Source organism: Triticum urartu, chromosome 5A (assembly GCF_056163025.1).
Source record: "Triticum urartu cultivar PI428250 chromosome 5A, HENAU_Tu73, whole genome shotgun sequence".
NCBI lineage: Eukaryota > Viridiplantae > Streptophyta > Magnoliopsida > Poales > Poaceae > Triticum > Triticum urartu.
In genome coordinates this window covers 652,818,151-652,831,217 of record NC_141877.1, presented here as the reverse complement: position 1 = coordinate 652,831,217, position 13,067 = coordinate 652,818,151, and the positions used below count along the sequence as shown (strand labels likewise).

Genomic DNA, 13,067 nt, shown 5'->3' with positions numbered 1-13,067 from the left:
ATCTGGAACATCCCCGCCTTGCGGTAGTACCGCAAGGGGGAGCGGTAGTACCGCACCAGCGGTTCTACCGCCCTCTGCTTCAGTGCATTTGGGCTCTCCTGGTTTGTGCTGCTCGGGCGGTAGTACCGCGAGGCCTTGCGGTAGTACCGCATGCCCCTGTGGTAGTACCGCGGCCCTGGCATGGTAGTACCGTGCTACGTAGGCTGGGTTGGTGGATAACGGTTGGATTTGTTCTTCCACTATATAAGGGGTGTCTTCTTCTCCGAGTTGACTATCTCTTCCATCCCCAAGCTCCATTGTTGCTCAAACCTCCATTTTCGCCCGATCTCTCTCCCTAGCCAATCAAACTTGTTGATTCTCTAGGAATTGGTTGAGAAGGCCTAGATCTACACTTCCACCAAGAGAAATTTGATTCCCCCCACTCATCCCTTGCGAATCTTGTTACTCTTGGGTGTTTGAGCACCCTAGACGGTTGAGGTCACCGCGGAGCCATATTCCATTGTGGTGAAGCTTTGTGGTATCGTTGGGAGCCTCCAATTAAGTTATGGAGATAGCCCCAACCTTGTTTGTAAAGGTCCAGTCGCCGCCTCCATGGGCACCAATAGTGGAATCACGGCATCTCGCATTGTGTGAGGGCGTGAAGAGAATATGGTGGCCCTAGTGGCTTCTTGGGGAGCATAGTGCCTCCATATCGCTCCAACAGAGACGTATTTCCCCTCAAAAGGAAGGAACTTCGGTAACACATCCTTGTCTTCACCGACTCCACTCTTGGTTATCTCGCGCGTTTACTTGTGCAAACTTATTTGTGTTATATCTGTTCTTGTTCTTGTTGCATCATATAGGTTGCTCACCTAGTTGCATATCTAGACAACCTACTTTGGTGCAAAGTTTAAATTGGTAAAGAAAAGTTAAAAATTGTTAGTTGCCTATTCACCCCCCTCTAGTCAACTATATCGATCCTTTCAGTAACTTTCAGGTGTAAAATATTTGCATCCGAGTTGCGGGTTATTTTATATTAATTTTCAAAGTTTTAATCAATTCCTGGAAATATTTTAATTCGAAATTAAAATGTAAAGGCTATGTGCACCCAGCTCTGGGTAGACAGAAGTGTACCAGAGGGGCTGACATGTGGGCCAGGGGGGCCAGTTGACCAGTCAAATTTTGACTGGTCGATAGGGGGTGGGCCCCCTGTCATTGGCTGCATTAACTAACTAATCAGGATTAATTATACTAATTAGGTTATTATCTAAATGAATTAAGTTAATTAATTATTTCACTAATTAGTTAATCATTTAATTATTATTTATTATTTCATTTTATTATTTTTAAATTCCTTTTTCTATTTCTTTTTCCTTTTTATACAGGGGCGGACCCTAGTGGTAAGTGGCCCATCTGGGCCACAGGGGGAGTGGATGCATGCGCGTGTGCTCACCGCAGGGGTGCAGCCAGTAGGTAGCGGCAACGAGCACGACTAGGCAAGGTGAGCCAGGCGGGGTCGGTCATGCGCGGCCCAGGCGGAGCGGCACGACGGCCAATGTCGGGGCGGCAGAGGGGGGAGGGGGAGACGGGGTTCATCCCCCTGGTGCAGGGGTTCACCGGCGAGGTGCGAGGAAGTCCGTCGGGGAGGGGACGAGAAGGCGGCTCCGCGAGGTGACGGCGTCGGCGAGGACGAGCGGCGTCAGCGTTGGGGAGCTCCAGATCCAGATCGGGGCGAGGAGAATGAGTGAGGGGGAATCGGTGAGGGAATTAGGGTTTCGGGGTGCTCCCGGGGATTATAGGTCAGGGGCTGGGCCGACCTGATTGGTCTGGTGGCCAGCTGGGCCACGACCCAGTGGTGGGGTGGGGGGCTTGTTCATTTTATTTTTTGTGTTTGTTTTGTTTTTCTTTCTTTTACTTATTTTTTCTTTAAATTTTCAATTTATTTTAACTTTACAAAATATATACAATTAGCACCCAAATTAGTGTAACTAAATATACTACTGCCACATTAATTTTTGCATCTAAAATAAATAGTTTAATATTTTATAATTTATAAAAGCCATTTAATTAATTGTTTAACCACTGTTTTAATTATTTTAGTGTATTTAATTATTTTAATAAAAATTTGATTTCTTCACCATAATTACCTATGAATTATGTGGCACGTTTGGAACATTTTAGTTTTGATATTTTAAAACTTTTAATTTTTGACTTTTATTTTAAATTTGAAATTTGAATCGATTTTTAATCAAAGTGAGATTAGCAACAGTAATAGTGGTGACATGGCATCATTAGCATGAGATTACTATAGCTTAATTATTTGGGAATTACATATTCACACAAAAGTTATCGAGGGTATATTTCCTCACCCCTTGCCCCACGCACGAAAATTACCACGGGGTGTACATAAGTTATCATGTCTTCGGGGCGTAAAAAATATCATGTTATTTGCATAGAAATTATCATGATATGTTTCGACAACTCCCCCCATCTCCACCCCCGTCGCCGAAGTTACCAGGACTAGGGTACAGAAATTACCAGGTTTGCAATGTGCGGGTTACCATGCTATGCACGCAAAAGTTACTGAGGGTATATTTCATCACACCCCCCCCCACCACCACCACCACCTATCACCAAAGTTACCAGGACCGGGGTACACAAGTTATCATGTCGGCGATGTGTGAGTTGTCGTGCCACTAACATTAAATTTACCATGTGTATATTTCATCTCCCCCTCCCCCTCACCAAAGTTATCAAGACCGAGACACATAAGTTATCATATCTGCGATGTGTGAGTTATTATGATATTCACACAACAGTTACCGGGGGGATATTTCATCAACCCCTCCCCACCCCCTAAAAAAATCAGGACTGAGGTACATAAGTTACCGTGGTGTCTCAAACTATTAACATACAAAAAAAGGCCGAGAGCAAACTATAGGTATATGCTAAAAGCGACACTACACACAAGTAGTGGCCTTGCTAGTTGGTTAGCGTGGTTAGTTTAGTGGTCTGAGGTGTTTGAGGTTAAGAGGTCTCAGTCGAATGAGATTTCGTTATGTCTCAGTCGATGTTATAGTCCTTTGATTTTACATGAAGATTCGTATAAAAAAAATTCTTTTAATTTTTTCTTTTTTTATTATATATCACTTGACTTAGACTTGGTTAAGTCTCAGTCGACTGAAACCTAGCCACTCCCTTTAAGATGAGTACTGACCAACTCATGCATAGAATATCATTAATTGCGGGATCGTGAAGAAAAACAGAAGGAAATCAATGAATAATCGTGCCCACTCTGTTCGCTTAAGTTAAAACCGCATGATCAATAAGCACCGTCCGATCCAAAATGGACGAGATCCGGGTTGTTCGGATCTGTTACAAAAATTGAAACATTTGGATTTTAGCTTTTGCCTTTTATTTCTTTTCAGGATGAATAGGTGGTCAATTCAACAAGAGTACATCACACGAGTACATGCACCCCTGTCTACATGTTTTTTTTCTAAACACAGTACAGACACAAGCGTTCATATACACGTGCATACACTCACCCCTATGAACGCACACACGCACATCCTACCCCTATGAGCACTTTCGAAAGACTGAGCCGGCATATCATCTTGAAATTTATAAAGTCATCGTAGGCACCTCGTTTTCGACAGGGACGTCTCCGCCCACTAAATGCGCATCGCTAGAAATCCTGAAATAAATTCAGAAATAAATGCGAGCATCAGGCCTTGAACTTTGATGAACTAGGAATACCATAGTTCCACTAACCATCCAACCACAAGTTGGTTCGCCCTCCGTCTAAATCTCTACTATTAAAGGAGTATCGAACGTCGTGATGGTTCGACCTCCTCCTCCTCCTATCGATAACCTCATCCCCCCATGCAAGCATCCACGTCCGCTTGTGCCCTTCCTCCGCGCGATTAAACGAACACGGGAAAAAAATATCTGGAAACAACCGCCACCCACGCACACAACGTCCCACGTCCACGCCCTCTCTCAGCGTCCTCCGCCCCTCTCGCTCCCGATCCCCCCTCTCTATTTGGATCTCACAAAAAAATCGCTGCCGCCGGCCGCGCCCCCCGCCAACACACGGATCTGCCACGAGGCCTACCCTTCTCCATCGCCGTTTGACGCTCATCTCGATCGCCGTCGTGCAGCTCTTGTACATCGCCCTTGTACAACCTGCTCGCTGCCGCTTCGATGGAATACTCCCACGACGATGCAGGGCAAGCTGGCGGGAGCCTGCGGCCGCCCATATCGCGCAGCCGATGGTCGGGTGGTATACGAGCGCAACCTTGTGGGGCAGGTGTAGCCGTGGAGGAGGGTAGACGGATGAGAAGGAGGCTGCTTGCTGAGAGTGTGTCAGCCAAGGAAGAAGCCGGCTAGCTCGCCACCAGGGTATGTACGTCGCCCCATACCGCCATGCCCCTGCATCCTGGGTTGACACCATCCATCGAGAGTCCGAGACGATGCGTGCGAGGCAGTTCTCCATCTACGGGTTGCTTCGAGCGGTGAGGTAATGTCGCCTCCTGTCCATGACGACAGTGGTAGAGGAGGAGGAAGAAAGCAGCATGGGAAAGGCCGTCTAGGAAATGTTAGTGTCGCCATCTCTTGAAGGTCCTCGCTGCTTCCTCAATCTTCACCAGTCACCTTGGAGGACGCGGACGTGGCTCTCGTTGGTGGGGGAAACAGAGAGACGGTGGGTCGAGCAGGCAGAGGGTGGTGCCCACTGGAGAAGCAGCGGGATTTTTCACAACCACACTAGCAGCGGCGCCAGCTCCTTGGGGGTGAATGCAGCGGCGTCGGATGTTACCAAGCTCCAGGACAAGTGCCAAGGAGAATATCTTCTTCGTAAGCATTCTTCCTCTCATGATCTCTCAAATTTTGGTTATTCCTCCTGTCACTTCTTTTGGTCTTGTGAAGATTCCGTTCATAACAGCTGCTATGCTCTGTTAGTCTGTTGGTCTGTGTGTTAGTCTCGTGGAGTAGCCGTGAAGACTCAATGACTGTAGTGCACCTATTTTGTGTTGCATAGACAGCTTCGAATTTTCTGCTCACATCGAGCATTGCTTTCAGTTGTTGCAACATCAGATGCGCATACAAGCTTATGCTCCTTTGTATCTCCTTGTCACATGTATATACATGATGCAGTCTTAGTGCATCAATTTCCCACGACGTAATATTAGTTGATCTTTGCTTTTGTTATCACAAGAAGTCTTACATTCGGGTGTACACTGACAACATGATAGCTACTCATGTTTTAATCAGATATTGTTCTTGCATAGCCGGTTCAGCCAAAAAAATTGTCCAAAGTTACTTTCATGTTCTTTGCACCCAGTTCATTTTAATATAAAAGCTTTCTTTTGGAGAACCTCTTATAAATGCCTCTCCTAATATAATCAGTGGGTTCGGTGACAGTAGGTTGATTTAAACCATGGTACCATACACTGAGAATTATTGCATATATAAATTTTCCCAGTGAATTGAGAAAGAAATCTGTATATAGTTATAAACAGTTAAAAGGCCTGATAGACAATTGCTCCTCTTTTTATTTATTTTTTCAAGTTTCTAGACAGAATATTCTAAAACATGTTCGTGGTACCTGACATGTCTATGAATTTATGAAGAGATAGGTACATGTATGAAGAGATTCATTGTACTAACTGAAGAAGTTCTGAGCTATCATCTAACTAACTATTGCAGATTTATTTATATAGTCCATGTTTTACTTTTTCCTTATTAACGAATGGAGTGGATTATGAGATCTCCTATTTCAATTAGTTTCTTGGTTGGTCAGCTTAAAGTAATTTGTTTTATTGTTCCAGCATCACCGGCCCTGTAGAGATCACCCAGGACTTTCGAACCTGCAAGCACTGCACTTGCCTCAGCCTCCATAGCGTCACAAAAACTTGGGATCCTCTGGCTGGTGGACAAAATGACCGTTCCTTCACCGTCCCATATGACCATACCATGGCCCCAACATTATCCTGACCAGTAGCTTGTACGAAGTCTCCATCCAGATTGAGTTTTTTTAGCAAGCCCCTTTGCGGTTTCTCCCATGAGCACTTCTGTCTTGCTGGTGGTGTTGGGTGCCGGCTTGGCTCCTGGAACAAGGGTTGTTTGCCTTTGTCACCAGAGTCTGAGATCACAAGCTGCTCTTGGTGACAGCCCAGTAGCTCAGAAGAAAGGCTACTAGAGCCAAAATTGGCGTTGTACAAATTATATTTTGTATGATATTCAATGTCCTTTGGAGTGAAAGGCAGTAACTGCAGAATGATGTTCAAACCATATTTCGTTTGTTTGTTTATTTAATCAGTTTCGCTTTCATTTGATTCTTGGTTCAGTTTCGAGTCAGCCTTCTAGATCAGAGTAACTGAAATTGAGGTATAATATTTGGTCAATGATTGTAGTGTGAAGAAAGGTGGGCTTATGCTATTTCAATCTTCAGTTGCGTGGATGAATCAGGAACAAATATAGTTCAAGTATTCTGAAGTGAGATGCGTTATTGTTGTTTCGTTCCTTTTTCAATTGTCTGCCACATAATTTTGTTTCAGGATTGTATGGTGAAGTGGTAAGAGTCAGTTTCATTTGTAGGTATCAATACCAATAGTGTCAAGTGCAGACATATCGACAATTTTGTCTCTATAATTAGCCTTGCAGAAGGGACTGCAATAAAAGATATTGTGGCAAACATTACGTGGTGTGTAGATATGGAGTGCAATGCATTGCTACTGCACTACTATGACTGCACCAACTGAAATACCAAGGTACGGTTTCTCCAGAATTCTACTAACGTCGGGAAACTCAGCTTTTGCAATTGACTCTGCTCATCCAAGAGGCGGGCAACGATATCAGATATTCGATAGCCAGAGGAGAGGACCATCACGCAACTGCCAAACAAATATGAGCATGCGCATCATAAGTTTATGAGTTCTACATTTTACCTTTTAGGTAGTTAGCTACCTTTATAACATGTACTATAGCTACAACATGCAACGAAATGACTTCCTGAAGAACATGGAAAGGAATTATATTGTATTTGATATCTTTTGAACTATATGCAAGATTCACAGGTTACATGTATAACGCCTACATCTCTTTAGTCAAAACATATATGTCTTGATGCGTAAGCAATTGTTGTTCCTACAATATTTGTCAATTTTACATTACCGTGAACATGTCCCAAATAATTTGATTAGCCAACAGTGGTGTAACACAAATAATTTTAGTATTACTAAATGAAGTACCATCCCTACATCAAGACTGGATACAACGCACACATGACATGAGGAACCTTCAACGAATGCAGCCAAGTTTAAGTATTTTGCACTAGCACACCGTAGCTAGCCTTTTTTTGGATGTGTTATTCTGTCCAACAAGGAAAATAAAATGCAGCGGAAGTAAATCTTCAGAATTGAAATCACATATTGTCATGCTCAATGCATATTTCTAAAGTAGAATAATTGTTTTGTGTTTATATTATTTTTTATTCCGTGGCAACGCACGGGCATTCGGCTAGTATAGATAGATGGGTGAAGAGTCAAGACACGAAACAATCGGTGCTGATATTTTCACTCAACTGCTAGTATTTGACCAGTACATGACGTGTGTACCTACGTACTAGTAGTACTAGACTCGGCTCTTACATATGCCCACACAGCAATACAATGGTGGTTAGTTTCTGCATCCTAATCGACGCGTCTAAGTATGCACAAGCTGCATGTTCTCTGTGACGAATTATATGGCAACTAGTGTACTACGTTACGTTGTTATACGTACTGTAGATACAAATGTGCGCCGGTCATCGGGGCACCTGCACCAACACCCTGTGCTGCTGCATGATGAGCACGGAGCCCATCTCCATGGACGTGTTGGACGCCAGGATCTCCGCCACGGCGCCCAACTCCCGCCCGGCCTCCGCCCACTCGTCCAGCCCGATCAGCAGCTCCTTGGGCTGCCGCCCGCCCCGCCCCACGATCACCAGCGAGAACATCCCGGCCATGGCGTCCAGCGTCTCCACCACGTCCGCCGGGCTCTCCACCACCTTCTCCACGTACATGGCCATCTCCGTCGCCGCGTAGTTCTCGTAGAACCTCCACATAAACCGCTCGTCCACCTCCGCGTCGTTGAACGGCCGGCTCAGCCCTCCGCCCGCCGCGGACGAAGCCGCCCTGGAGGTCGACGACGTCACCGTGTCGTACGTGCTCAGCTTCACGAACCGGAACACTGTGAGCCCGATGTTGGGGTTCTCGGCCAGCCGGGAGGCCACGGACACGGCCTCGCGGTCGTCGGCCCCGCCCAGGAACACCGCCGCGATCACGTGCCTCACCGCCCTGTCGCTGCACGGGTGCAGCAGCGTGCTGGTGCTCGTGTCCACGCTGGTGGGGACCTGGAAGCTGGCGCCGCTGCTCCTGTAGGGCCGGTCCATCAGGAGGCCCACGGTGCAGGGCGCCTTGGCCAGCACGCCCACGTTCAGCTCGCGCCGCTCCTCCAGGCGGCAGGCCATCTTGCCGTCGTACCGCTGCTCCCTGTAGCAGGGGAGGAGGAGCAGGGCGGCGCGCGCCTCCCCGGCGCACCGGCACACGGCGTCCACGTCCCGGGACGCGCTGCTGCCCACCACGTCGATCTGCTGGAAGGCGATGCCTGTCGACCGCAGGTACAGGTCGACCACCGTGTTCATGTCGTTGATGGCCTCGCGTCCGGCGTCATACTCGTCGATGATTGGCGGCAGGTACGGCGTCGTCGAGGACGCTGCGGCGGCGGCCGCGGCGGCACGCTTATGGCCGCCCTCGAACAGGTGGACGACCTGGACCGCCGGCTGCTTGTCCGGCTCCATCACCATCAGCTCCACCAGGCTGAGCAGGGCGGGCATGGAGTGCGCGCTGTGAGAGCAGGTCATCATGCGCAGCTCCGCCTCCTCGCGCAACGACTCCAGGGCCTGGTGCGTCATCGCGTACGCCTCTTTCTCCTTGCGCACAAAAACCGCCGCCGCCGGGCCAGCCACCAGGGTGCTTGCAAGGTTGCCGATGATCATCGCGTACAGTGCTTGCTCCGCCCACACCTGCACTCCTCCCATCCCAATTAAAAAGTTATTTCATCAATCCACCCCGCCCGAGGATTTCTCCATCCATCGCTGAGTATAATTAAACTGAATATGATTACGCACCCCTTCTGATTTGGCAAACTGCATGTTCATGGTGTCCACGTGCCCCTTGACGTTGAGCAGCACGCTGAAGCGGAGGGCGTCGCAGAGCGGGATGTTGAGGTACGCGGAGGCCACCGCGGCGCCGATGGCCTTTCCGACGAGGCCGAGCAGCATCATGAGCACGCCGGGCAGGATGATGGCACCGGACATGGTGTTGAAGTTCATCCGCATCCCAATGGTGGCGAAGTAGAAGGGGACCAGCAACCCATTAACGGGTGGCACGAGGGCGTCGGCGACAGAGCGTGCCGCGGGGCCTTCCCTCGGGAACACCAGCCCTAGAGCGAAGCTCGTAGGCAACCCGTCGAAGCCAAGCTTCTGCGGGAAGTTTCCGACGATCCAGATGGCCGAGATCATGAACGCCAGGTCGCGCCTCCTCACATGGTGCTGCCCGACGTTGCGCTGGTTCACGCGTGTCACGGTGGGGCGCACCAGCCATAGGGCGAGCCCCACCCCGGTTAGCGCGACGAAGCCCTGGGAGACGTCCATGCTGTTCTCCCTCGCCATCCTCGTGGACCGCAGCACGCCGTCGCCGATGACGCATATGATGTTTGTGCCGATGGCGGCGCTCACGAGGAGCCGCCCGTTCTCGGTCACCGTGAGCTTGAGGTCGTCGGCGATCCGCGCGACCGACAGGGACGACGTGTTTGTCAGCGCCACCATCAGAGTGGCGGCCAGCATCTCGGGCGTCCTCACCGGGGAGTGCATCATGCTCCCGTACATCCCGCTCGACACGATGGCCGCCAGGAGGAGGCTCGCCGCCACCGTGGCGTACGTGAAGGCGACGCAGCGCCGGGCGGTGCTCCGCAGCGACGCGATGTCCGTCTCCAGGCCGACGAGGAACATGTAGAGGATGCGCGTCGCCGCGATGTACCCGTTGTACATGTCCTCCACGTTGTCCACGTCGATGTGCACGATGGCGTTGCGGAGCCCCATGCCGCCCACCACCATGCCGGCCTGCACGCACGCCACATACATTACATACATACATGCCGTTGTTGCCAGCTAGTTAATTGACCCTACACTGCACTGCACTGCATGACGCTCCCTCCATTTTCTTCAACAACGCCCGCCCGGAGAAATAAGTGTCAAGATTGATTGATTACCAGGATCTGCGAGATGGCATTCGGCTGGTTGTACCGCCGGAGCAACGAGTGGAAGAGGTTGGAGACGAGGATGATGGCGAGCGCCTGGATGACGAGGAGGAACAACGTGTCCACCGCGATGCCAGGGACCGGCGTCCACACCAGCGGATCAACGTCCTCCGAGCAAAGGGAGACTCTTCCCATCTTCCTCGCGCTCGGCACTCGGCACTAGTCGGCCGCCGTAGTTGGACGGCGCCTGTCGCCCGTATTGCCGCTGCCGAGCTTAGCTCGATCGGCTCCGGCGCGGGCCTTCCTGACGAGTCTCCTTGCGTGCGTGCATGCGCTCGTGGAGGGAGGTGTAGTGGCTGCGAGAGACCTGGGCTATTTTTGGAGGGACGCCCATGGTTTTCATGGCAGTGCCTGAGGGGGAAGGCGCCCCCGGAATAGGATTGAGAGTGTGTTGTAAAATTAGCTAAATCTCATTTGCTCACCCATTCGCTCCTGCTTCCAATTTTTATAGAATGGGTTTGTCTAAGGCGCATCTAAGAACAACCTCTAGCAGACCCCGCAAAACGCCGGTCCGTAAAACGCGTTTGCAGTTCGCGCAAAACAGCTTTTGCGGGCCAGCGCGGGCTGGCACAGATGCAGACCCCGCAAACGGATCCGTAAAATAGTATATTCGCGGAATATGCTTTTTTACGGGTCGGCTATGCGGGTTCTGCTCGGACACCACCGTGACGACCCGCAAATAGATAAACTGCAAATTTCGCATTTGACATAGGATTTCACAAACAAGTTCAAATTCAAACGACACAAACAGTTTTACGCGTAAATAGAAACCAAGTTCATTACGGCTAACGCAAAAGAGGGCCCTGCAAAAGGTTTGCGCCTATGTCTGGCATCATCTTGATCAATGTTCACTCCGCGCCATCGAGTCCACCTTGGAGTTCATCGGCACCACCGAATCCACCTCCAGCGCTTGTTCCAACTCTCGCACCGAAATCATCCACATTACCATCATGTGGAGCGGAGAAAACATCACCGGAACTGTAGCACGAACCGGCCGACGCCACCATTCTTCTCTTCAAGATTTCCCTTCTTGCCATATCATGCCATGTTTTGGTGAGGTCGTCCATGTCATTGCGGTTCATTGACATGATTTTGTTCTCTTCGGCGAGCAACATGGACATTGATTTGTTTTCGGCGGCTCGTGCTCTTCTCTCCTCGATGGCAACTTTGCGCAGCCCCTCTTCCTTGAGCAACGGCCACTTTTCTTCCTTCTCCTTCGCCTTCTTCTCGGCCAACTCTTTCTTGATCTCCAACGATTTCAACAACATCCACTCGTTGGATTGCAACATGGCATCAATCTTCTCCCTCAAGCTTGATGCTTCTTGCACTCTCTTCATCTTCTCCTTGGTCTTCTTGTCACCATCGGGCTTGTGCAAATTTCTTGGGCCATCATCATCCTCATCTTCATCCATGTTTGTAAGTGAGCCTCTTTTTGACGGGGATTCTTTGTCGATCAACTTCCACTTCTCGCACTTTTGGAGCAACTCCCAACAATGCTCTAGTTTGAAAATTTTGCCTTTCGAAACTTCCATGTCCTTGTATCTATGTTGAGCAATCTTTTCCTACACAACGTGAACAAAGTGATCCAATCACTTCTCATGATGCAATATGATGATGCACAATTTGAACAAAGGCAAAACAAACTCACATGGTCGGACTCCACGACGCCACTTGGAGGTGCATTGCGTACTTGCTCCAAGCAAGCTGCCCAACGGCTGCACATAGGCTTGATGTTCTCCCAATGCCCTTGAAGCGCCCGAAATGTGCATGGAGTCCTTTTGGGATACTTTGCCATAATGTGGAAGTATTGATCTTCGATCCTTTGCCAATATCTCTTGGAAGTTTTGAGATGTACCCGTGGTAGCATCAAGAGACACCGCACTCCATGCTTGAATCAAAGCTTGATCTTCCAAGATTGTGTAGTTCTTCGATCTTATGCTTTTCCTAGTTTTTGCTTGCGATTGCTCAAACACTTCCGCTTCGATCTCCTCCAATTCGTCCGCACAACCATGATCATCCACGCCGGCCTCCGTTTCATTGTACTCGAATGGTTTGAAAGGGGCTTGATCAATGTCAACCGCGTTCGTGTCCAACAAGTTCATGAACTCGGTTGTTCCATTGTTCGAACCACCGCTGTAGCAAACGATAACAAGTCAAGCGCTATCGAGAATAATGGCGAAAAATGAAAGGGAATCGCCAAGATCGAAGGCGCATACCTTCCGGCCATTTCGTCGAACACCTCGCTCGCGGCGGGAGCGGCACCTTTGAACGGCATCGCCGGAGCACCTCCTTGCGGCGGGATGGAGTGAGAGGTTGAAGAAGGTGGCTTCTTTGAAGCCGGAACCTTCCTCCGCTTTACGCCCACGACCTTGCCGACCTTCTCCGTCGCCGACCGGGATCGCGCTGCCGCGTTGGCACCCGGAGCGCGAGCCATCGCGGCGGGGGCGGCCGGATTCCCGCCCTGCACGACAACGTTGCCCTGCCGCTTGCGTGCAGGCGCGACTTGGGCTTGGGCGACGGCGGCGGGGCCAACTTGGCCGGCGACGAGATCCACCCGAGCGGAAGGGGCGTGGTTGACCTCGACGGTGACGGGGGACAGCAGGGGGTCGTCCATGGCGGCGGCGGACGGCCGGGGAAGAGCAACCGGAGCTTGCGGAGTGGGGGCAATGGTGGCGAAGGGTGCGGGGAGCGGGAAGGGCCGCGCGGAAATGTCCCTCCCGCCAAAT

General features: G+C 50.0%; 1 protein-coding gene across 1 annotated transcript; it reads right to left on the bottom strand.

The window, feature by feature from the left end:
* Nucleotides 1–6,549: 6,549 nt before the first annotated feature.
* Nucleotides 6,550–10,765, bottom strand: LOC125506389 (cation/H(+) antiporter 15-like). The gene is made up of 3 exons (XM_087522251.1): nt 10,294–10,765; nt 9,152–10,144; nt 6,550–9,046 (listed from the first exon to the last, which is right to left on the bottom strand). The coding sequence occupies exons 1-3, from the start codon at nt 10,474–10,476 to the stop codon at nt 7,787–7,789; spliced, it is 2,436 nt and encodes an 811-aa protein (XP_087378377.1). The 5' UTR covers nt 10,477–10,765; the 3' UTR covers nt 6,550–7,786.
* Between the last annotated feature and the right edge of the window lie 2,302 nt (nt 10,766–13,067).